General features: G+C 42.8%; 1 protein-coding gene across 4 annotated transcripts; it reads right to left on the bottom strand.

Annotated features, from left to right (window-relative positions):
- Positions 1 to 453: 453 nt before the first annotated feature.
- Positions 454 to 26,642, bottom strand: LOC115136673 (clathrin heavy chain 1-like). Of its 4 annotated transcripts, XM_065024397.1 has the most exons (33): positions 26,296 to 26,642; positions 25,193 to 25,400; positions 16,179 to 16,447; positions 15,729 to 15,890; positions 15,486 to 15,599; positions 15,189 to 15,362; positions 14,045 to 14,242; positions 13,676 to 13,876; positions 13,298 to 13,450; positions 13,035 to 13,157; positions 12,725 to 12,862; positions 12,400 to 12,564; positions 12,033 to 12,213; positions 11,725 to 11,888; positions 11,462 to 11,587; positions 11,214 to 11,356; positions 10,789 to 11,023; positions 10,552 to 10,674; positions 10,202 to 10,347; positions 9,864 to 10,047; positions 9,522 to 9,714; positions 9,099 to 9,256; positions 8,686 to 8,958; positions 8,355 to 8,522; positions 8,018 to 8,167; positions 7,715 to 7,846; positions 7,489 to 7,599; positions 7,140 to 7,310; positions 6,718 to 6,939; positions 5,971 to 5,991; positions 2,078 to 2,115; positions 1,918 to 1,993; positions 1,655 to 1,743 (listed from the first exon to the last, which is right to left on the bottom strand). In XM_065024397.1, exons 1-32 carry the CDS (start codon positions 26,335 to 26,337, stop codon positions 1,963 to 1,965), a joined length of 4,917 nt encoding a protein of 1,638 aa, XP_064880469.1. In that variant the 5' UTR covers positions 26,338 to 26,642; the 3' UTR covers positions 1,655 to 1,743; positions 1,918 to 1,962. The 4 variants fall into 4 exon arrangements, with proteins under 4 accessions (XP_029528166.1, XP_029528168.1, XP_064880469.1 ...); XM_029672306.2 differs by lacking the exon at positions 2,078 to 2,115 and having other exon boundaries at positions 454 to 1,743; positions 26,296 to 26,641; XM_065024398.1 differs by lacking the exon at positions 5,971 to 5,991.

The raw sequence follows: 26,642 nt of genomic DNA, 5'->3' as shown, positions 1-26,642 counted from the left end.
GGGTAGAATGAAGAAAATGAATTGGTACAGGATAGAAATCTAATGTAGCACATTTATATTATTTATCATGTCATTTCTGAATAAAGAGGACCGTATACATTACATACTATGAACCTTTTTTATTTTACTGTAGGCATGACCTTGATTAAGCAGTGCACATGAACTACTCAACTGACTGAAGGAAAAATACTAATGATTGCTTATATAGACTGTGATTATGTGAAAACGTCAATTCTGTTATGACATGTTTTCTTTGTAGGATAAAATTATTTGACTGTGCCTAACAACTTCGTCATACAGGGACCAAGATTTTATCTACAGGATAGACTTTAGGCTTTTATATTTCTCTTCCAGCATGGTCTTTATGAAAATGTTTTATTGTTAATATAATAGGAATGTTCAGAGATTAGGATGATACGTTACACACACAGCTCAAAGCACTTTGGGAATACATCAAGGTAAATACAGGCTTTTATTTCAGACCATTCTTGACAAAGAACTGTATGCTGTAGTACTGAACTAATTCTTCATAATAACCATTGAAATACATAACCTACAGGAGTGTTACTGATCTAAACAAGTTGACATTAGGACACCAAAGGAGAACAGCCCTGTCCTCCAATTCCTCCATTTGTTCTCAGAGCCAATCGCACTGACCGAACCAAACGGGACAGGGCCGTGGAGGACGGCGAGCAAGATCTCCACTTTTTTTTTTTTTTTTTTTAAACGATCGTTATTCTGTACACACAAAAATATGGTGACCTAGAACACCACAACACCTGGCATACACAGACCTCAGCACAAGGAGGGTGGTGACTAAATACAAACGTACGGGTCTGAAGAGTCAGCCTTCGATCCCCCTGCACATACAGTCTCACACAAGCACTGTACACAGCACAACAGAAGGTCACCTAGATTAAACACATGTAGCCAACAAAGGAGGACTAACATCTATTGGGGTTGACTGGAGAGCCAGTATAGAACAAGGGGGATTAAAATTCTTATTTAGATCACACACACACTCTCAGACACATACGTCCGTACGCATTTCAAACTCAAAGCTACACGCCTGTGCAGAATATACTATTGTTACTTAGTGTTGAAGTGGCAATATATGTTCAAATATTATATGTAACCTTTTTTCAGAATATACAATAATGAAATGCATTATACAGACAGACGAATAGACAATGTAAGCTGTTCACACGTTCAGTACATCAAAATGAAGAGTTTCTATATTAGTTTCTTCTCACGACAGAGTGCAAATTAGATGCTTCTCCAAACTACTTCAAAAAAAGTTAATTGCTTCTTTCTCAAGTCCACTTACATACATAACCCCATAAAATAAAAAAAATACACACAAAAATCATCATTCTAGTAAGTGTTAAGTAGTCAAATATGGAATGTGAAGAACTAAAAATGTGGTCAAATTTCTGTTCAAAACAATACAAATAAAAGTCCATTGCAGTTTAAAGGAGAACATAATACAAATAATTTAAAGAGCGCAGGTTCTTGTTGTTTGTATCCCCTATTGTGAGCATGGTAAGCTGGTGAAGAACACAAGGAGAGACAAACAGGTGACTAAGGGGTCAGGGGTGGTGGGCGTTCACATGCCATAGCCAAAGCCAGGCTGGGGAGGTTGGCCGTAGCCGGTGGGTGCTGCTGGGTAGCCGTAGCCTCCATAGCCAGGCTGGGGGGGCACAGCCTGACCAGGGCCTGAAGTGAGCATGAGCTGGGGCGTGCCTGCAACACAAACACAGGACACTAGCATGAGCTTCGTGACAAGACTACTAATATACAAACAAACTCCAAAGGGTTAACACTGCCCAGGTGCTACAAATTCAAAGCATTATAGACCCCCTTTAACATATTCAACCAATAGAGCGGCAGGGTTATGTAGAGGTCAGGCCACCGTACCATAAACAATGGGCTGGGACTCTGTGTTCTGCTCCTCCTGTTTCCTCAGGGACTCGGAGGCGTCAAGCTTGTCGACCTGAGAGGCAGGGAGAGAGGTGAGCATGTTAACCACAGACACAACCAGCAAGGGGAGCTCTAATGAGATGCCAATATAACTGACCTCTGGGTTATTTCACTGGCTGGCCGATGGGACCATTCCTGACAGGCAGAGATGAATAAAGTCAAGATTTTACAAAAAAAACAGGCCGCAAGAGGCAGGCCATGCTACGGTGTGTGGGAAGGTTTTTTAGTCAGGCACAGTTACTAGTGGCTACTGGCGATACTAGCTACCAAGCTTGACCACGACAGCCCAGCATTAGGGTTGTAAAGGAGTCTAATTTCAGATTAGATACACACAGCTAAGCCTAAACAGAACACTAATTAATATATACAGTACCAGTCAAAAGTTGACACCTATTCATTTAAAGGTTTTTCTTTATTTTTACTATATTGTAGAATAATAGTGAAGAAATCAAAACTATGAAATAACACACATCATGTAGTAACCAAAACAAGTGTTAAATCTAAATATATTTTATATTCTTCAAAGTAGCCACCCTTTGCCTTGATGACGGCTTTGCACACTCTTGGCATTCTCTCACCCAGCTTCACCTGGAATGATTTTCAAACAGTCTTGAAGGAGTTCCCACATATGCTGAGCACTTGTTGGCTGCTTTTCCTTCACTCTGCAGTCCAACTCATCCCAAACCATGTCAATTGGGTTGAGGTCAGGTGATTGTGGATGCCAGGTCATCTAATGCAGCACCATCACTCTCCTTGGTCAAATAGCCCTTACCACAGCCTGGAGGTGTGTTTTGGGTCATTGTCCTGTTGAAAAACAAATTATAAATCTGCTAAGCGCAAACCAGATGGGGATGGTGTATCACTGTAGAATGCTGTGGTAGCCATGCTGGTTAAGAGTACCTTGAATTCTAAATAAATCACAGACAGCAAAGCACCATCACACCTCCTCCATGCTTCACAGTGGGACCCACACATGTGGAGATCATCCGTTCACCTACTCTGAGTCTCACAAAGACGGCAGTTGGAACCAAAAATCTCAAATTTGGATTCCAGACTAAAAGGACAGATTTCCACCGGTCTAATGTCCATTGCTCGTGTTTCTTGGCCCAAGCAAGTCTTCTTACTGGTGTCCTTTAGTAGTGGTTTCTTTGCAGCAATTTGACCATGAAGGCCTGATTCACACAGTTTCCTCTGAACAGTTGATGTTGAGATGAGTCTGTTTCTTGAACTGTGAAGCATTTATTTGGGCTGCAATCTGAGGTGCAGGTAACTCTAAATAACTTATCCTCTCCAGCAGAGGTAACGCTGGGTCTTCCATTCCTGTGGCGGCCCTCGTGAGAGGCAGTTTCAGCATAGCGCTTGATGGCTTTTGCGACTGCACTTGAAGAAACTTCAAAGTTCTAGAAATCTTCCAGATTGACTGATCTTCATGTCTTAAAGTAGTGATGGACTGTCATTTTTGTTTGCTTATTTGCTTATTTGAGCTGTTCTTGCCATAATATGGACTTGGTCTTTTATCAAATAAGGCTATACCCCCCCCACCATGTCACAACACAACTGATTGGCTATAACGCATTAAGGAAAGAAATTGCACAAATACAATTTTAACAAGGCACATCTCTTAATTGAAATGCATTCCAGGTGACTACCTCATGAAGCAAAAGCTGAGAGAATGCTAAGCTGCCATCAAGGCAAAGGGTGGCAACTTTGAAGAATCTCAAATATATTTAGATTTGTTTAACACTTTTTTGGTTACTACAAGATTCCATGTGTGTTATTTCATAGTTGATGTTTTCACTTCTATTATACAAAGTAGAAAATAGTAGAAATAAAGAAAACCCCTTGAATGAGTAGCTGTGTCCAAACTTTTGACTGGTACTGTATATACATACACACAGTGCCTTAGGAAAGTATTCAGACCCCTAGACATTTTCCACGTTGTTACGTTACAACTTTATTCTAAAATGGATTAAATAAATGAAAATCAATGAACAAAAATGTAAAAGAAATCCTGTTTTTGCTTTGTTATTATTGGGTATTGTGTATAGATTAATGGGGGAGAAGCTATTTAATCAATTTTAGGATAAGGCTGAATCCTAACAAAATGTGGAAAATGTCAAGGGGTCTGAATACTTTCCAAAGGCACAGTAAATACAAATAAATAAAGATGGTCCCACCATCCAGCCACCAGATGCATCTATTTCCATGTTTTTGGACAGTATGTAGAGAACCAAACCCATTTCAACAGCTCTAATATGGGCCAACAATCACAGAAAAATAACTACCAGGGATTACAAGCACTATCACAATGCTAACACCAACAAGAAACTTTCCCTACCATGAAGTTGAACAAACAGATTCAATGAATCAACTGGAAACCTCAATAAAAATAAAAAGTTTTAAAAGTGAAAGATTATATTTATACTAAAATGATCAATAACCAGCAAATAAGGGAAATCTTTATCATGTTGGTCTGCTTGATGAGTTATTAAGCAGCTTAGAGCAGGAATTGTAAAAGAAAAGGCAAGACTGACAATTCACAGGTTCAAGCAAGCAGCATCTTGAATATGAGAGACATACACAACCTATGCATCCTGAAAATTCACAAGATCACTTCAACAAAACCATAAGTCATCTATGAATATACTTCTCTCCTGTCAGATCACAACGTAGGGTTCAGTTCTCTACATACTTGCCTTCTGCCAAAACAGTCAGTACATTGTTTTAAGATGCAGGTAAACAGGCTGTAGGTTCATTGAAGGGGAAAGAGACATGCCGAAGCAGCAGTTAGGTCATTTCTCTGTTTAGAAGAGTGCATGAGAAAGGCAGAGCGCCACAGTGGAGGGAGTGAGGATGGAGGGATGGTTTGTACGGCCAGTCAAGGCGTCCAGAAGCAGGCACAGCCAACAACAATGTCTCCAAGCCTGTCCAAAAATGCTGCTAATGCTATGGGCGGGGGAAACGCATGCTTGCCCTGAATACAATGTAAGTATGTTACACGCGTTCTACACACTATGTACACACAGTACCCCACTTGTCATTGAACAGACCACACTTTACAGTTCTGGAGTAGCAAAGACACTACAGTACAACTAATATAACAAATAAAAGGAACAATTATAATAAAATGCAAAAAAGATCTCCATACATGTCACAATTTGTTGAGAATATTTACAACTAGGCATTTTTTACTTTGAGAGTTAATTCCGTAAACCGTTACATAGAAGGGTACTCTGAAAGAAGGATCAATATTTCCATACACAATGTGTTCTATTCTCCCACTTTGCAGCCGTCTCCAGCTGTACATAGCCCAAATATGAGGCTACATTACTTCACTATAAAAGGACAAAATTGAACAATGTTGGCCCTAAGCTCTGGTCAAACCACATTCAATGTGGTCCCAGGGCTGTTTCAGCATTCATTTCAGTACAAATCAAACCCCAGTACTCTACCAAGGTTGACCACTAAATGGCAAGTGGTAGAGATTATCACAGCCTCAAGCCAACAGCAGACCAGTGATATTGCAGACAGTGGTAGTTTTTCATTAGTATCTACAGGTCTAAGGGAGAGTATTGTCTGACTACAGTAGGTTATCCAGAGTAGAGCTCTCCTTTCCTGCTCCTGGACAGTTACTGAGTTTGCTGGTTTATGTGGGCAGCCTCAATGGAACGGAACTAAACATCCCTCTGTTTGGGTGTTGCTGGGGTGAATGAGTTCCTGAATCCTGATTGGTCAGTCACTGATTCAACCCTGGAACAAAGAACAATAGCTAATAGAGCCATCCCAAACCCCAGCATGCCCAGCAGCTCCCCAGAGGCAGGGTGAGAGAGCCCCACTCCAGACCATTCTGGGTCTAGTCAAGGTGTGGAGTCAGAAGCAGCAGTGACATGGGGAGGGGACAGACTCATGCAGTTTCCTCTAGTTTCACTCCTCCAAACTACAGACTACAGAGGGTCAAAAAGAATGACTGGAAATGGATTGGACTTTCACCTTTTCCTTAATCGCATCAACCTGAAAGGGAATTCAGAGAGGCAACTTAAGAAGAAAAACAAAACCAACTCTCTCCCAACAGAGAGAACAAACGTGGAATCAGAGAGAAAAAAAAAACTATCAGTGAGAGATGGAAATAAGCCACTTTTGATACAAATGTGGTACTTTTAAGTTAGATATTTTATATCAGCAGACCTGTTTTTAAAATATCATTACAGTAATCATCATACACCATGCATAATTATGTACATAGCAGTCTATTTCTTCCTGTTTGTCCTGGATCCCAGCAGACTATAGCCGATACTACCATTATGTTCTACCACAAGAAGTGATATTTCTGTTATTTCTTGCCATATGACAAATATATATATATATATGTGGCATGGAAAAATACTAAGCAGTATGAATCTCCTGACGTTAACATTTGTATGGAAAAGTAGCAGAGATGAAAACCCAAATCAAAACGGAAGACATGATTACCGGTAACATGACAGAGAAACGGAACAGGATGAGGATGTGATCGGCTGAAGTTGTGGTTGTTTACAAGATCCTAAAAGGTGACCTCCTCAAAAAGGTAAATTGGTACATTAAAAACATCACCTGACAACGAATTGCCTCACCATGTTAATAGTAACCTACTTTTCACTGTAGACACTGATAACCTAAGCACAAAAAACCCTTACCACACTCTGTATAAAATACCCTATGGAGTGAACTGCCATCCAAGGCGTGGCCAAACTAACCCACCTTGGAGAGGTACTCCCTCATGACCTGGATGAAGTAGGGCATGGAGAAGTCCATGATGTTGTGCCTCCAGGCCGTCTCCAGCACCACGTCAGGCCTCAGCAGGTCGTAGCAGGTGAAGAGGCAGGCGGCAAAGCACTCCTTCTTGTCCTCCTCCAGGAACCAGGCCAACAACTCCTCAGCCAGCTCCAGGTCTTTCGACTCAGACGCATACTGCATGGCGTCCTACACACAAAACGCCACAGACATACACATCAAAACAAGGAAGACACAGGGAAAGAATTCAGACAGTGACATCAAAAAGCAATGTTATGATCCATACATTTTACAAAAACAACAGCAGCATGGGTATCCGTGTGAGCTGATGATCACTGGTCTTTAGACAAAATATTAGTATTTGATATAAAGTTGAGGAGAAGCTGGACCTTGTAGAGTTTGTCCTTCTTGCAGAGTTCCACGCTCTGCTTCCAGCGGTTGTTGCCTTTGAAGAGGTAGGCAGCGATCCTCCTGAACTCAATCAGCTCATGCTTCTCCAGGCCCTGGGCCAGGGTGATGTTGTCAAAGTTGTCGTAGGCATCAATGGAGGCACGCAGGGCCTGGACAGGACAGAGGTGTAACAATAAGAGAGAAAGTCATTTCTGCATGACAGAAAATGAATGCAGACTTTTTTTCAACAAAGGAACGTTCTCTTTTCACAATGGTAATTTCAGTGTTTTCACAGATTCTTCTCGCCAAAGTATGAAAAACTAAGCTTATGTTAAAAGATCTTAGTACCGCATAGTCTTCCTCTGTGATGAAGAGGTTGTTAAGTGCTTCGTTGACACCCTTGTTGTTGTGGTTCTGCACTGACCGCAGGTACGGCTTGACCAGTGACAGCTGCTTGGTCTGGAGGTGGACAGAGAAAAAAGTCCAGTCAGTGAACAGTCAAGCAGGTCGTTCTGAATGCCAAAGATTGCCATACAAGAAGCTATCAAGTATGGACAGAGTAGCATCCTAGTACCTTCATGAAGAAGTTGACTGCGCGGGTGTGGTCGAGTCGTGGTGACAGCACTATGAGCAGGTCGTTCAGTAACAATGGTTTGAACTCCAGGTAGAACTGGATAGCCTTGTAGTATAACTCCACATTGGCCACCTGGAATCACAAGCCTCATACATTTCAGCTGCAGGATGTGGATTTCTAGTCAGTGACAAATACTTGGCCACATACAATGACCAAGGAATACATCATGACAACAACCAATACGAAATGTTTGCAAATCTAAGACATGACATGCTGAGCTTGTGTGTTGTTGCAGTCAGTTACCTTGGTGACAATGTCTTTGAACTGTCCCTCCTTCCAGGCGTCTGAGGGGTGGCTCATCATGGTGAGTATGGCGTTATCAAACTCCTCATACTTGTCATAGAGGAAGACCAGCTCTGCCCACAGGTGGGCCTGCTCTGCAGCCCTCAGGACCTGAAGACACACATTAACATTATCGTCACCCACCCCAAAAACAGCACACAAAGATATGAATCACTAAATCACACATTGCTGCATTCAAATAACATATGAACAAATATCAAAATATAAAGACTTTGCAGATCATTTCAATCCGCTTGCATATAGACATCCATCTCGTAGCTTTCTTCCCCCCTCTTACCTTTGGAATGTTGACTCTGGACCAGAAGAGCTCCAGGTGCTCCCTCATCTTCTGGGGTTTGAACTTGGAGTAGAGGATGGCCAGCTCGGTGAACATGCCCATGTGAGCCCGCTCCAGGCCCAGGGCTGCCTCCAGCATGGTGATCAGCTCCTCAAAGTAAGCACGGTCCTAGAGACAAACACAACCATGGCATCTTCAATCAACACAGGACCATTAAAAACACATTTATCACATGCTATGGTATGGTAAATTATTTTATTTAACTCTGGCCAGGATAAGGCAATTGCTATGAGAGTGAATATTGGTAGTAATTGAACCAAATGGGCCTTACCTGGTAGTAGTTGATGAGCTCCTCCAGTTCATCAGCATGGACAACAATATGCAGGCCACACATCTGTGCCAGGCGGAACTCATTTCCATCCACACAGGCAAAGCACACCTCTTTCCAGGTGCGGGTGCTGTTGGCTTTGCGGGCTCCATCCACGGCGGCCTGGTACTCTCCCAGGTGGACCAAGGTGGACGCTAGCCGCCCGAAGTTGGACACGTTGTTGTAGAGCAGCTTGGCCGCATCATACATCCTCTCATCATAACACCTGTCACCCACCTGGAATAGAGAAATACTTCATAAGAAAAAAGGTATGATACTGGTCAGCAGTGATGGAGAAGGATGTGTCAGGTAAACGTGTGTGGGGGTATGCCGGTGTGTGTATGCGCCAGTATGTGTATTTTGTGTTCAGAGCGTACCTGTTGGATGTGGGCGTTGTTGGGTCCATTGATGAACTCCTCCAGTTCAGCCAGGCGGTTGGTCTTGGCCAGGGCGAAGATGAGCTCTGTCTCCACGTAGGACTCACGGGACTTCTTACGGGCCATCTGAAGGAACTTCACCAGGTCCTCCCAGTTACCTGAAGATAGTAAGAGGAACTTTTATATTTACTTCACTAAACCCTTTTCTCCTAGCCTGGATTCTGCAACTTTGAGATTGCAGGAAGTCCCGTCTCTTTAGCATATGACACAAGGAGTGGAATGTTAGAGACTGATAGCCAGACTACTTTTCCCCCAAATTGGATGCAGGTGAATACCTTCTCCTTCAATAGCAAGCCTACATTGAAAAACCCTAATGTTGGTTGTATGCTGGACAATACGTGGATCATTTTCTTTGTCTCTTACCACTCTGGGCTGCAGCCTGGCCCACCTCCATGTAGGCAGAGGGGTCATCAGCCTTGATGTAGGAGTCAATGGCCTCCTTCACCAGACCCTTCTGCAGCTGAGCCTTGGCCAGCTGGCTCCACACTGGAGGCTCGTTGCAGCGCTCAGCAAATTCGTAGGCCCGGTCCAGGTTCCCAATGTGCTCAATCAGAACCTAAAAACACACAGAAATGACTTTTGTCAAGTTCACCTCTTAATCCATAGAATTCAGACAGACCAGTAGCATTGCCCACAACGGGAATTGAACAAGCAACATTTTGGTCAATGGTCTATTTGCCAGAGCAAAAAGACTCAACCACTGACCTGCACGGCGGAGGTGTTGACGTCAAACTTTCTGAAGATGGCGAAGGCCTCCTCGAAGAGCTCGTTGCTGATGGCGATGTTAGCGATGTCGGGGGCATCGTAGTTGTCTAGGCGGTTGATGTACTCCATCACACGGGTACGGTCTGCCTTGATGGCTGTCAGGATCAGCAAGTTCTGCAGGTTTCTGAATAAAAACACAGATGAACTCTGCTCAGCATGACAAACTAAAACAACACATTTAAAGTTACAAACAAGCCTGATATTGAAAGAGCAGACACACAATGGACAGCTCAGTCTGCCAGTGAGCACAGGTAGCAGAGCTTCAGTAGCCCTAGTACCTGTGTTCACTGAAGACAGAGTTATCCAGAACGATCTTCTCCAGCAGCTCAATGAGTTCGTTGGGGAGGTCTGCAGTCATGAAGGCCTTGACTGTGACGGACACCTCCTCTGGGTCCTGTGTCTCAGACAGGGCCGTCTGAACAACCTGAATGAAAGACAACAAACGTCATTCCAGAATGGAGAGAATAGTCACCATTCTGCAAACTTATAGCCAAACAAGTCACAAATAACAATTTAACCATCGTGCGAAATATAAGCAACGTTTTGGTGGGACATCACAGAACATTTTGGCCCATGGTTTTAGTGAGGATGAGGTTTGCATTTCAAACAGGCAGGAACAGGTCCATACCTGGTCGATGAGGGGTCTTCTAAACGGGTTACTCTCCAGCAGCACGCTGGCCCACAGCTCAGGGTCTTTACGGCGAACCAGGTAGCGAGACAGACTCTTGAACAGAGAGTTCTCATTGCACACCTGTACAGGAAATGTAAGATGATCAGTAGTGAGGGAAAACATACGCAAACAGTGTAAAATTAACATTTCAATGTATTAGTCAAGTAAATATGTCATTCTTATTTCCCCACTCACATTAATGAGCTCCTGGTCACACTGTCCTCTCTCGTAGGCAACGCAGGCCAGGTGGGGGTCCCTCTTCTCACAGTACTTGCCCACCACGCGGCTGTCGTAGAAGGTGTTCTCACGCAGGAAGCGCTCTGGGTTGTTGTTGCTGTCGATGTAGATCTTGGCCAGGGCATTGTGGGTAGCTGGCTCCTCACAGCCCTCATGGATACGGGCCTCCAGCCAAGGCAGAAGCAGCTTCAGTCTGGAGCCAACAAATACACATCTTCAAGTTTCAGGTGCTCATAAACTAGATATATTTACACTTTTAAGTGGGTCAAACAGCACCCCTTCATCCTACTTTCTCTTTCAGAAGTAATGTCACAATTAAATGCACTACAGCATAAAGCCAGTCTGGGCTGAGACATCCCTCTCCCGGTCCCCACAGTCCTTACCTGTTCCTCTTCTCCACCTCAGCCACTAGTTCATCAGTGGAGAACTGTCCTTTCACCACCAGGATCAGGTTCTTAATCACATCCTCAGCACAGTCCACATCCAGCAGCCCTCCAATCACCACCGGCAGACGGCTGGGGTTCACCTGACACACAAACACATTTTTCTTATAGAAAATTCACATATCGTACAATGGTGTGTGTGTATACAAACAAAAAGCTGTTAGGCAGGTTAATATGAGTTTATGTACCTTCTGCACATAGATCTCAATGTATTTCTGCAGGGTGTTGCGGTACAGGTAGAGGACCAGGTCGTGGACAAAGTCGAAGCGGTCACACACGATGATCAGGGGGAGCTGATCAGTCAGCTTAGCTTCCTGTAAAGAGAGGAAATATTGATATCAGCTCACATAATCAAACTAACAGCTAGACTTGGCTTTCAGGGTAATTAACAAAATAAAGACTGAAGTAAGCTGTGGTGTCATACTATAGTATGCCTACTTCTCTTCCTTACCTTGAGGAAGTTCTTGACTCGTTCGGGGTCGTAGCAGTTGCTCTCTCTGCAGATCCTCTCCACCTCTTTGATCTGTCCCGTCTTGCAGGCTGCCTGGATGTACTTGAAGTGGACCTCTGGGTCCTGGCTGAAATTAACGATGGAACCCAGGAAGTAGAACAGACCTGGAATGAATAGAGACAGAACTTAGTCCCCATAGATAGAGAGGTAGGATGAACAACTATGTGGTTGTTGAGACAGTCATGACCATGTTCCATGCAGGTGAGGACAAGACTAGGTGGTTTGCGTCAGGTGTATGGTCTGCTTACCTTCGAAGCTCTTGAAGGACTCAAAGAGCTCAGTGAGGGAGTTGGTGGAGAGCTGCTCGTGGTACTTAGAGGCCACCTGGACACAGATCTGCAGGTTCTGACGGATGTTGGCCGACAGCATGGCCCGAAGACACTCCAAAGAGTCCTCCACTGACAGGGAGCCAAAGAAGTTCACCAGCCACTGCAGGACAGAGTCAATACACAGAGTCAGTGCACAGACAGGAAAAATACCAGAATGCACACATTAGTCAATAAAGCTTTATTAAGAGCAAAACACAGCAAGTACACACTTGTTCACCAAGACCATGAACACTCCAGGACATTCTATTCCATGCAGTGTGTGGTTGTGTTAGATAGTGTCCTATACCTCAGGGTTGAGCAGGTGTGTGTGCACCACAGCCCGTTTGATATCGTACAGGTCGGTGTAATGCTCCAGAGCCCTCTGCAGCAGGCCAGCCTTCTCACACAGCTGGGCAACGTGGGCACGGTCGTAGTGGGTGAACATCTGGTTGCCCAGGATGGCATCAGCCACCTGAAGCAGAAAAAAAACATCATACATTAATTTAAAATCCATGACATCACGAGTCAGTGGAAGAGAAGCAAATAAGAGTGTGGCACTAAAAGAAAAAACATGCATACAATTGCTGTGTAAGTGTTGGGTCTGTGTGGAATGGGGTGTGATGTGTGTGTACCTGTGGGGCGTGGACCAGGTTCATCTCCAGCAGGCGTGTCTGCAGAGGCCCCTCAGCAGGCCTGTTGTTCTTCAGGGCATCCAGGAGGAAAGAGGTACACTGCTGGATCAGGTTATACTCCATAAACACGTCAACGATCTGAACAGGGAAACAGACAATACATCAGTTACCACACATCAATCATGTTACTGTATACAGCACCTCACAGCGCAGCACTGAACAAGGTTTTTTTCCTTCAGAAAATGTATATGTAAGGGAAATAGGACGATAAATTAATGGTTGAGGTGGTGAAGACGTTTAGCCGTCTGACCTGTGTGATGTCGGCCAGGGGCTCCTCATCCTGCACCAGCATCTGGGAGAACTGCAGGCCTTGTTCTGGACTGATCCTCATCACATTCCTGAGCAGGAACATCCAGTCTGGAGTGTAGCCCACCTAGAAGGGAAATACGGAAAACGCATCCGTTAGTTAAAAACGGAATACAATCTAATTGACCATATTAAAGAATTCCATTTTGCGTCAAGTCAAATGTTATATTGGTAAGGACTTAGAAAGATAGAAACACCACAACTAACCTTTTTGGCATAGAGGACAATTTTCTGGAACTGTCCGGTCTCAGCGAAGCACTGAATGACCTTGTTGGGCACGTTGGCCCTGAGGTAGACACTGAGAGCCAGAGTGGGGTCCACTGATTTCACCAGGTCCCCCAGCTCCTCTGAACACTCCAGCTATTAAAAAAACACATGCAATTTTCATAAATCCCTAACCAACACTGTCACGAATAAAGTCCTAACCAGCCCAATAGTTATAGGGACATTTGAACAGCCCAGTGCTATATGTTGAGCAATACATAATTGGAAAATAAAACTGTTAAGCTCAATGTTGAACATCCAAACTCAACAGTAAGCGACAACTATAGTCTCAGTTTATTATGATAACTATGGTTTCCTTGCCTTGTCCTCTTTGAGCCATTTCTCCAGCAGCTGCTTGCGTCCCTGCTGTAGGACGGGCCTGCACAGCTCCAGAGACTCAAACTTGTTGAGCTGGCCCTGGTCCAGCAGGATGCCAAAGTACTGCAGCAGTGGAGAGGTCTGGCCCGGCTGGGCCGGCACACTCTGGAACTTACGGATGGTGTCCGGGGTACGCAGGATACCCTGGGGAGGAGGAGGAAAGGAGCATTTTGACTTTCAAAAAATGTGAACATGATAGAAGACTGTAGTAGTAGAAACCTTATTATACACAAGGCAGCTGAAATATCATCCAAAAAACATTTACCAGATCATGATTTGAATAGTTTGTGCGTTTTGGTGCATTGGCAGTACCTTGGGAGCGTTTGCGGCCACCTTGGCAGCCTCAGAGTAGTTCCCTGCAGCGAACAGGGTGTTGAACTTTCTGGCGAACAGCTCCTCGGCCCCAGCCAGGTTGTTGCGCACGGCCATGCGCAGGGCTAGGTCTGGGTTCTGGAGCACGTTGGTGATGTAGGGGATGATGTTCTCCTCCTCCACACACACTGACAACACCTGGACAAACACATTAACACACAGACAGGGTTAGAGAGTCCACTACTATACAGACATGAAAATATGTGTACTATTACATTAGTTTATATGTACTGACAAATTTAACAAAACTGGTATATAATTCCTTTGTTAAACTCACATATTTCTTCAGAATTTAATTGAACGTGTAAAAAGAATGTTGCTAGACTAGAGAATAGCATTTGTGAATTAACTACACAGAAACACACTGCTCCATGATGATGTCTGTGTGTGTGTGTGTTACATTAAGATATAAAGGAGCAGCAGACTGGAGGGTTAGAGAGCCAGGAGCTTTAAGGAGATTAGGACGCCTGGCCTGACAGGATCTCCAACTGTGTTTCACATGCTGCTCTCTGCTGGAGGTGCCGTTAGATCAGTATTAAACAAGGCTTCCCTCAGCCAAGGTCACCAAGTGACAGACACACACACGTCAATTTGGGGTGGCATGTAGCTTAGTGGTTAGCGCGTTAGACTAGTAATTGAAAGGTTGCTAGATCGAATCCCCTAGCTGACAAGGTAACAATCTGTCATTCTGCCCCTGAACAAGGCAGTTAACACACTGTTTCTAGGCCGTCATTGAAAATAATAATTTGTTCTTAACTGACTTACCTAGTTAAATAAAAAGGTTAAAAATAATACCTTTTATTTTTATTTATAAAAGCACACTTCCACACAAACACACCCTGTTTTTCCACTGTCACATATATGGGACTCTCAGCCATCATCACACAGGTACAGTATACAGTGTTTGTGAATTCTGAGGAGGAGACATGGAGCAGTAGGCTCTACAGACATGGATCAGCTTTCCATCCTCCTGAATATTTAATGAATGTGTGTTTTGGACAGGAAACTCATTGATCAGCCCACTGGCATCTGGTTACTCCTGATAAAAGGACGAAAACACTCCCATTTACCAGTGGAGACATACCTGTCCTTTCCTGTTGACTCCAATGATGCCAGCGGTTGGTTCATGTGGGGCTGTAACAAAGATGGTCTCCCCGCTGATCCGGTTCATGTAGATACAGGTGCCAGTCTCCAGGTCATACAGGTGGATGTAGCCATATTTGGTGATAAGAAAGACAACATCTTGCTTAGAGCTGATCTAGAAGACAGAGAGCAGGGACACAAGGCTTCAGAAGCTGTAGCATAACAGGTATTAATGCAGAGGGCCTGCATGACTGTATGGAACAGGTTTGAGTTCTTGTCTGTGAAGTGGTTCCAGTACCTGCATGGCTACAGGGAAGTCATTCTGGGCCTCAGGAGGGAAGAACACGTCCACTGCCTTCTTTGGAAACGGCTGATTGCCTGTTGGTGGGGTTCCCACTTCAATTATGTGTAACTAGGAAAGCAAAAACACATTCAGAGGAAAAAAACAAAAACAATGAGACATCTCCCAGTCTTATTTGCTCATTTTCCATTCCATTCCAGCCCTCCCTGAGTACTCCATGTCCAAGCTGGAGATTCCTACCTTTCCTCCAGCTTGCCCTCGGACAGCGAAGCAGAACAGTGTGGATTCCTCTGTATTACCCTCCATTTTGAACTGGGCGAAGCCGGCGGCGTGGCCCTCAATGGGCTGGGACACCTTCCTGTCCACAGAGTACAGCTGCATGGCTCCCACCACACGGTTTTGCTAAAATGAAGGAATACACATACTGTACAAGAGCTTGTGCTACAGCAGTATTTTCCAGAGGTACATTAAGCCGTATCAGGGCAGAACACTTAATAATGCTGTGCAAGCTTCAAAACAGCCAAAAAGCATGTTATTAGCATCTATCAGGTCAGTGTATTGCTGTACATTAGTGTTGATACTCACACGGATTAACTTTATGACAAACTCATTAAAAAAAACGCAAGTCACTTCAGTAGAATACAGCTAGCGTCAACCATAAATCCAATCTAATTCCCTCTATTTCAGTACCTGTGCTGAAATCCCAATGAGAAGCAGCCATTTCTGTTTGGCGTCAGTGCGGTAGTTGATGATTTGACAGCCTGCTAGGCTGGAGTGTCTGTCAAAGACTTTGACTGGCTGGGAGTCTCCCTCCATGCTCCAATGGTAGACGGCGTTGTCTGTGACCAGTGCTACAGTGTTGAGGGAGATCCACTTCCAGAAAGTGACGTCATCAGTCATGGTGTGAGCCTTCATCTTGCTCTTCATCTCAATGTTGAAGATCTGGAGGGTTTTTGCAGCTGAAAATTCACACATTAAAAGGTTTAGCAATATGATGATCTAACACTGTATATCCACGAACTAATGTAAACTACTAATCACCACACACAAACAGACTAGAGGGGAAATGAAAATACTGTAATACCAAATTTCACTTGATTTAGAAATAGTGGTAGTCATGGTTTGGTGCGAGTGCCACCAAATGACCAAACAAAACAGCACTTGCAATGCAGAAAGCAAGACCACAACGACGGGCAACCAATAACGTGGTAAGATCTGCATTCAGGAAGGAAAAGACTCCATACAAAAAAAGGTAAGACGTCACCAATCCACATGAGGCTAATAAACAGCAACCACTAGTGACTGGGTGAACTGATAATTTTACAAACCAGTTCCTTCAGAAAGTTTACACTTCTTGACTTATTCCACATTTTGTTGTGTTACAACCTGAATTGAAAATGGTGCTAATAGATTTCTCACCGATCTACACACAATACCCCATAATGACAAAAGGAAAACAGGATATTTTGAAATGTTGCTAATTTATTGAAAATGACATACAGAAATATGTATTTTACATAAGTATTCACACCCGAGTCAATACTTTGTAGAAGAACCTTTGGCAGTGATTACAGCTTTGAGTTGTCTTGGATATGTGCAATCAATGTCTTGGATATGTGCAAGCACTGTTAAGTTAGATGGGGAGCAGTAGTGAACAGCAATCTTCAAGCCTTTCCACAGATTTCCAATGGGATTAAAGTCTGGGTTTTAGCTGGGATACTCAAGAACATTCACATTCTTGTTCTGATGCCATTCCAGCGGTGCTTTGGTTGAATGCTTAGGGTCATTGTCCTGTTGTAACATAAATCTTGTCTCCAGTCTAAGGTCGTTTTTGCATTCTGAAGCAGATTCTCATCAAGGATTTGCCTGTATTTGACTCCATTCATTGCTCCCTCCATCCTTACCAGTCTCACAGTCCCTGCCGCTGAAAAGCATCCCCATAGCATGCTGCTGCCACCACGCCTCATGTAGGGATGGTGTTAGAAGGCTGATGAGCTGTGCCTGGTTCTCCAGACATAGCTCTCTGCATTCAGGCCAAAGATTTACATTTGTCATTAGACCAAAGAAATCTTTTGCGCTTAGACTTTCACATGCCTTTTTGCGAACTCCAGATGTGCGGTAATGTGCATTTTTCTCAGGAGTGGCTTCCGTCTGGCCACTCTCCAATAAAGCCAATATTGGTGAAGTGCTGTAGACACGGTTGTCCTTCTGGCAGCTTCTCCTATCTCAGTCAAGGAACTCTATAGTTCCGTCAGTGGTCACTGGGTTCTAGACCACCTCCCTGACCAAGGTCCTTCTTGCACGGTTGTTTAATACCCTTCCCCAGACATATGCCTCATCACAACTCTATTGTGGAGATCTACGGACAAATCCTTGGACTTCACATTGTCATGACGTTGCCCTCTTTGGGTACAGCAAGCCCCATCCCCCTCTCCCTGTCTTCTACACCCAGGCTGCTGTGGTCAGAGAGAGGTTGTAAATTCCTAGAGGAGATTATCTCCTCATGGCCACAGTATAGAGACAGAGTGGATTTTCATAGAGAACAAAGGAATTTCTTCCACCACACAGAACCTGAGGTCCGAACAACATTTATGTTCTGGAGAAGGTATAACAGATCGGTGAAGAATTCAGCTACGAACTGGTCCATTTGGTACAATTTTGTGAAACTCACGGGAGCCAATACAGCCACATTACCATAACGCTGTTTATCTTTTAACCATAACATGTGGTTAAACTCTTAGACTATCGATACCGACAGAATAAGAACAAGTCTTTGATATGAATTACTAGTCTGCAGCTAGAAATTCGGTATCATTGAACGCGAAGACCGACAACCGCCGAAAAATCTATTCTATAATGACATGAATGAATGTCACTCTGAACTATCCATTCTAACCACGACAGAGAGAGGACGGACACTCTCCAACAGAAACAAACTTCTCAACAGAGACCCGACGACACACTGAGCGTTCATGTGCAAAGGATTAGCATTTCAATTGTTATAATTATCAACTGTGTGTTGTCTTCTCAGACGACCCCAACTTCCCTTCTGTACACCAAGCCGCCGATGCCGGTTATCCCACTAGGGAAACTCCGTTATCATTTCCTTGTAACTATCTAATGTTTGTTTATGCATTTCTGTGAATGACTTAGTTAAATCATTTATTTACTAAGACGATGTATGGATGACTCAGTGAAGACTGGGTTCGTGCAGATAACCAACAATTTACGACGTTTGGAATGAGACTAACGTGAGGTAAAATAAATAATTCATTAATCAGAAGACTATTGATTAGATATGAAAATATCTGAAAAGTTTAGGAAAATTATAACTTTGTAATCTGAATATTTTCCTTGGTGCCCCGACTTCCTAGTTAATTACAGTTACATGATTAATCAGTTTAATCACGTAACAATAATTACAGAGAGTCATTTGATAAAGATTAATCTTCAGTTTAATGATGCCAAAGACACGACAACAGTATAGTTTCTGTTTTGACATGCACTGTTAACTGTGGGACCTTATATTGAAAGGTGAGTTTTTCTAAATCATGTCAAACCAATTGAATTGTCCAAAAGGTGAACTACAATAAAGTTGTAGTGATATCAAGGATGATCAAAGGAAATTGGATGCACCTGAGCTCAATTTAGAGTGTTATAGCAAAGGGGTGTGAATACTTGTATTTATTTTCAATCAAATTTGCAAGCAATTCTAAAAACACGTTTTCACTGCCATTATGGGGTATTGCGTGTAGATGGTTAAGATTTATTTTAATACATTTTGAATTCAGGCTGTAAATACAAAATGTGGAATAGGTCAAGGGGTATGAATACTTTGATGGAACTGTATAAGGTCTTCCATTAATTACTGTTAAAAAGTCCTACTATTTTATGTGCCTAGTCATAGGTGAACTTCCAGGAGTTAGAGCAGCTCTACAGGATTCCTAACCACAGTATGCTCATCCTGAGATGAATTAAGAAGTTTGGGATTGGGCCTGAATGCGGATTAACGCAAGACCACAAAACACAAACTGATGCGTTGACGTACGAGAAGTGTCTTTGGATGCACTGACTGACAACCATTCCATTTCAGGCTTTCCAATCACTGGCTTATTATTGGAGCAAGGAAAGGGTTTCCTATTCATTAATTTCCTGTGTCTGTAGCCTATGATGAACCTACTATTGTTAACAAATTTCACCACTCAAAAGTCTATAGGCCTACATTTCCGGTTGTGTAATGCTATACACCTGGACTACAAATCAGAGTTACATTTAAAAAAATAAAACTAGCCCATCGAATGCAAAGAGAAATGACACATTGATCACTTACATTATACAATTGCTTTTTTTGCATCTGAACCCTTTGGAATTACCTGGAATTCTACATAAATTGGTAAAAAAAAGTGATCTGTTCCTCTAAGTCACAACCATAGACAGTGTGCTTAAACTAATAACACACAAATTATTGTATCTTTCTTGTCTATATTGAATACATCATTTAAACATTCAGTGTAGGTTGGATAAAGTATGTGAATTCCCTAGGCTGATGACTTCTCCAAAACCTAATTGGAGTCAGGAGTCAGCTAATGTGGAGTCCAGTCAATGAGACGAGATTGGAGATGTTGGATAGAGCTGCCCTGCACTTTAAAAAAACACTCAAAAAGGTTGAGTTTGCTATTCACAAGAAACATTGCCTGATGTGAACCATGCCTCGAACAAAATAGATCTCAGAAGACCCAAGATTAAGCATTTTTGACTGGAATGAAGCTGGAAAGGGTTACAAAGTATCTCTAAAAGCCTTGATGTTCATCAGTCCACGGTAAGACAAATTGTCTGTAAATAGAGAAAGTTCAGCACTGTTGCTAGTCTCCCTAGGAGTGGCCATCCTGCAAAGATGACTGCAAGAGCACAGCACAGAATGCTCAATGAGGTTAAGAAGAGTCCTGGAGTGTCAGCTAAAGACTTGCTAACACATCTGTTGACGAGTCTACAATATGTAAAACACTAAACAAGAAAGGTGTTCATGGGAGGACACCATGGAAGAAGTCATTGCTGTCCAAAGAAAAACATTGCTGCACATCTGAAGTTCGCAAAAGAGCACCTGAATGTTTCACAGCACTACTGGCAAAATATTATGTGGACTGATGAAACTAAAGTTGAGCTGTTTGGAAGGAAGGAACACAACACTATGTGTGGAGAAAAAAAAGGCACATCACACCAATATCAAAACCTCATCCCAACTGTGAAATATGGGGGAGGGAGCTTAATGGTTTAGGGCTGCTTTGCTACCTCAGGGCCTGGACAGCTTGCTATCGTCGACAGAAAAATGAACTCCCATGTTTTTCAAGACATTTTGCAAGAGATTGTTAGGCCTGTCCGCCAATTGAAGCTCAACAGAAGTTGGGGTGATGCAACATGACAACGACCCAAATCACAGAAGTAAATCAACAACAAAATGGCTTCAACAGAAGAAAATACGCCTTCTGGGGTGGCCCAGTCAGAGTCCTGACCTCAACCGGATGGAGATGCTGTTGCATGACCTCGAGAGCGGTTCACACCAGACATCCCAAGAATATTGCTGAACTTAAATAGTTTTGTAAAGAGCAATGGTCCAAAATTCCTCCTAACCGTTGTGCAGGTCTGATCCACAACTACAGAAAACGTTTGGTTAAGGTTATTGCTGACGAAGGAGGATCAACCAGTTACTAAATCCAAGGGTTCACATACTTTCCCCACCCTGCACTGTGAATGTTTACATAGTGTCTTAAATAAAGACATAAAAATGTATCATTGTTTGTGTTTTATTAGTTTAAGTAGACTATTTGGCCATTGTTGTGACTTAGATGAAGATTAGATCAAATTTTATGACCAATTTATGCAGAAATCCAGGTAATTCCAAAGGGTTCACATACTTTCTCTTCCCACTGTATATACACAGTACTATTTCAAAAGTCTGGTCACACCTACTCATTCAAGGGTTTTTCTTATTTTCTACATTGTAGAATAGTGAATACATCAAAACTATGAAATAACACATATGGAATCATGTAGTAACCAAAAAAGGTGTTAACCACCCTTTGCCTTGATGACAGCTTTGTACTCTCAATCAGCTTCATGAGGTAGACCCCTGGAATGCTTTTCTAACAGTCTTGAAGGAGTTCCCACATATGCTGAGCACTTGTTTGCTGCCTTTCCTTCACTCTGCAGTCCAACTCATCCCAAAACCAGTTCAATTGGTTTGAGGCCAGGTGATTGTGGAGTCCTGGTAATCTGATGCAGCACTCCATTACACCCCTTCTTGGTCAAATAGCCCTTACATAGCCTGGAGGTGCATTTTGGGTCAATGTCCTGTTGAAAAACAAATGATAGTCCATCTGGTTTGCGCTTAGTGGATGGCATATCGCTGCCAAATGCTGTGGTAGCCATGCTGGTTCAGTGTACCTTGAATTCTAAATAAGTCAATCACAATCAGTGTCACCAGCAAAGCACCATCATACCTCCTCCTTCATGCTTCACGGTGGGAACCACACATGCAGAGATCCATTCACCTACTCTGCATCTCACAAAGACACGGGGGTTAGAACCAAAAATCTCACATTTTAACTCCTCATACCAAAAGGACAGATTTCCACCTGTCTAATGTCCATTGCTTGTGTTCCTTGGCCCAAGAAAGTATTTTTATTGGTGTCCTTTAGTAGTGAATTCTTTGCAGCAAATTGACCATGAAGGCCTGATTCATGCAATCTCATATGAACAGTTGATGTTGAGATGTATCTGATACATCAAGTCTGAAGCATTTATTTGGGCTACAATCTGAAGTGTAGTTAATTGCCGATTTCTGAGGTTGGTAAGTCTAATGAACTTAACCTATGCAGCAGAGTTAAGTCTGGGTCTTCCTTTCCTATGGTGGTCCTCATGAGAGCCAGTTTCATCATATCGCTTAACGGTTTTCACGACTGCACTTGAACAAGCTTTCAGTTCTTGACATTTTCCGGATTGACTGACCATCACGTCTTTGCTTATTTGAGCTGTTCTTGCCATAATATGGAATTGGTATTTTACAATCTTCTGTATACCACCCCTACTGTGTCCCAACACGCATTAAGGCATACCTGTTAATTGAAATGCAATCCAGGTGACTACCCCATGAAGCTGGTTGAGAGAATGCCAAGAGTGTGCAAAGCTGTCATCAAGGCAAAGGGTGACTACTTTGAAGAATCTCAAATATATTTTGATTTGTTTAACACTTTTTTGTTTACTACATGATTCCATGTGCAATTACATTGTTTTGATGTCTCCACAATTATTCTACAATGTAGAAAATAGTGAAAATAAGGAAAAACTCTGGAACAAGGTGTCCAAACTTTTGACTGGTACTGTACACACAAAAGTATGTGGACATCCCTTCAATTAGTGGATTTGGCCATTTCAGCCACACCCGTTGCTGACAGGTGTATAAAATCGAGCACACAGACATGCAATCTCCGTAGACAAATATTGGCAGTAGAATGGCCTTACTTTAGAGCTCAGTGACTTTCAACGTGGCACCGTCATAGGATGCCGCCTTTCCAACAAGTCAGTTCGTAAAATTTCTGCCCTGCTATAGCTGCCCCGGTCAACTGTAAGTGCTGTTATCATGAAATGGAAACGTCTATGAGCAAAAATGGCTCAGCCATGAAGTGGTAGGCCACACAAGCGCACAGAAAAGGACCGCAGAGTGCTGAAACAGGTAGAATGTAAAAATCTATTCTCGGCCACAACACTACCTACGGAGTTCCAAAATGCCTCTGGAAGCTACGTCAGCACAATAACTGTTCGTTGGGAGCATCATGAAATGGGTGTCCATGGCCGAGCAGCCGCACACAAGCCTAAGAGCACCATGCGCAATGACAAGCTTCTGTTGGAGTGGTGTAAAGCTTTCCGCCATTGGACTCTGGAGCAGTGGAAATGGGTTCTCTGGAGTGATGAATCACGCTTTTACATCTGGCAGTCCGACAGACGAATTTGGGTTTGGCTGATGCCATGAGAATGCTACCTGCCCCAATGCATACTGCCAACTGTAAAGTTTGGTGGAGGAGGAATAATGGTCTGGGGCTGTTTCCATGGTTTGGGCTAGGCCCCTTAGTTCCAGGGAAGGGAAATCTTAATGCTACAGCATAAGTCATTTTATACGATTCTGTGCTTCCAACTTTGCGGCAACAGTGTGGGGAAGGCCTTTTCCTGTTTCAGCATGACAACGCCCTCGTGCACAAATCAAAGTCCATATAGAAATGGTTTGTTGAAATCGGTGTGGAATAACTTGACTGGCCTGCACAGAGCCCTGACCTCAACTCCATCTAACACCTTTGGGATGAATTGGAACGCCGAAGTCCTGTGAGCCAGGCCTAATCACCCAACATCAGTGTACGACCTCACTAATGATCGTGGCTGAATGGAAGCAAGTCCCTGCAGCAATGTTCCAACATCTAGCGGAAAGCCTTCCCAGAAGAGTAGAGGCTGTTATAGCAGCAAAGGGGGGGACCAAGTCCAAATTAATGCCCATTATTTTTTAATAAGATGTTCGACAAGCAGGTGTCCACATACTTTTGGTCATTAGTGTATCTTGTCTGACAAGTGAACGCTTAAAATAGAATACATAAAGTGTCAAATCAATATTAAATCAACACAAATACAAATTAATTTGGCTACAATAGTCTAGTATTGAAATGTTGCATTGCACATCTGATTTTCTCTAAGTCTAATCTGCAATACACTTTGTCTCTGAATGCAAGGTTCTTACACTGCAGCCCAGGATGCACTGACAAAAATCATGCAAACCATGACTATTTTGGCCTATAGTCCAAGACCAGCTCTCAAACTGGATATAGTCATAATAGGGGAATGAATAATACATTATCAAAAGTTATCACAAGGATCTTGCTTCAGAGGAATGTTTCACTGGCTCAGTCTGTGCATTAGCCTTGACCTCTACGCAATTGAGACAGTAGTGTGCAATATAAAAGGTGCACAATGTATTCTCAGATGTTTTTACTTTAACCCTTTTTTCCTCAAACCTAGAGGTCTTGATGAACTCCCTTGAACATCCCTATTCTGTTTGCCATTTACCCTATAGCCTCCTGTTTAAAAAAAACAACAATCCCCTTGTGTTCGAAAGTAGAATGGAAGCACTCTTTCCTATGTAAACAGAACATAAACAGTACTGGGCAGACATTCCAACACAGTGCAAACATGATTACAACTTCCACAACTCATGATATATAAAATCCAACTCACCGTCTGCAAACATATAAGAAAGCATTAAGAAACGAAAAGAGCAAAAACAAGCAAAAATAGAAAAAGCATTCATGATAGTATGACAATTTTATCAGTGTACAAAAGGGGTTCAATTGTTTCAATTTTAGACTATAAATTGCAACTCACAAGCAGTTTTACTTCTGATTTTTTTAAACAAAAAATAAATGGACAGGCCTGTATATGGTCATTAACAGGTGAAGCAGAATGTGACAGGCCTAGATTATTAACTTGCTGACAAACAAAATCGTACATACACAAACTCCCTTTAATATTAGGACAGCAACACATAGGAAAATGAAGGCCTACAGCAGTGAAAGTTGAAGTTAACCACTTAGTTTGGGTGAATTAAGTTGTTAAAAACATATTAGTTCAGTCAAAGGAAACAAGTCAGGCTCAGTGGAAGTCCTTACCTTTGAGGGCAATAACTTTGCTAGCAGGGTTCATGATGGCGCTATCTGCAGAGATGGGCCTACGGATTGGAGTGTTGGGGTCGGCCATATCAATGATGACAACCTGTGCCTGCTCGCCCACCTTCTCTCTTATACAGATGAACTTATCAGACTCCATAGTCAGGGTGCTGAATCCAATGTTAGCTGGGTTGATCCCCAGGTTCTGGAGCTAAAGGAAATGGAATTACATTGTTAGAAAGATTTTGATTGAAAAAAAAACAATTGCTAGTGTGACTGTGTAGCAGAGGTGATTCAGTGAACTACGCTTGCATGATGAGTGAGTGATCTTGTCTGAGACCTGAAAACGTGTTGGCTCCTGTCCTGGAACTAATGCCAACACTTTAGTTCAGTGGGCTAACCGACCTTAAGGTTCATGCACAGGTTAATGATCATTGCAGAGATTAAGATTTTATGTTGATGATAATTCGTACTGTAGCTATCCATTTGTACTGAGTCAAACCCATTACCCTTTTATCATCCTATGGCCATAGATATAGCAACTACATCAAAATAAATAATACTAACTAGCTAGGCATTGTAGAAAGCCATGTTGTTTTAACCATAGAACATCTGTCTGTGGATTAAACCATTTTAGTTTACTGAACAACTGCCTCACTTGAATGTCAGGGTAGGGGTAATCTAAGATCAGTGTCAACACTAGCAGAAATAGCTAAATGTATCTATCTGGCTGTTATTGAATGGACTGTCAAACAGAAACGTATCTATCTAGTTAAGTAGTTAGCCATTACTTAACATGACATATGTTTGAGTTAGCAGGCCAATTAAAATCAAAATAGCAGCCATCATATAAAAGCAGTTAACGTTACGTTTGATGGCAACCACAAATCACTGTGCTAGTCTTTTCGCTAGCTAGCTAGCATAATATGGCAACGGGGAGGAGAGGTCATTCATTTCGCTGCGGGTGTTGGACTGCCAGCTACAGTTAGCTTAGCTAGCTAACAGTTAGCGAAAATCGTCAAGCAACCGATAAAGATCTGGAGGGGTTTAGTGCGATAGTTACGAGCCCTCGCCACGACCAGTATTTCGCTATATTGTTTTCATACCTGCAGGTGCTCCTGGAAGCGAATAGGTAGTATTTGAGCCATTGCGGATGTCCTTTGCTTCTACGGAGTCCTGGAATTCTAGCTCAAAAGCTAGCTGGCTAAGTTAGCACCGTGCTAGCTACGACCTCCTCGCTCACTGATTCGTAAGTCGTAGTCAGACAGTGAATATTTACGTCCAAGCAAGCTGTTATTGGAAATATTTTTCAAAATATTATGTCAAGTGTAGCCGCCGGATGTTTATGCGTTTTCTCCACTGCCGGAATGGATGGATAGCAGTGTCTTAAACACTGATCTCAGTCCAAACCTGCAATGGCGGCGGAAACGGATCAAAATCTGAGACGGAAGAG

This window comes from Oncorhynchus nerka, linkage group LG11, assembly GCF_034236695.1.
Source record: "Oncorhynchus nerka isolate Pitt River linkage group LG11, Oner_Uvic_2.0, whole genome shotgun sequence".
Lineage (NCBI taxonomy): Eukaryota > Metazoa > Chordata > Actinopteri > Salmoniformes > Salmonidae > Oncorhynchus > Oncorhynchus nerka.
The sequence above is the reverse complement of the archived record's forward strand: the minus strand, read 5'-3'. Positions and strand labels throughout refer to the sequence as shown.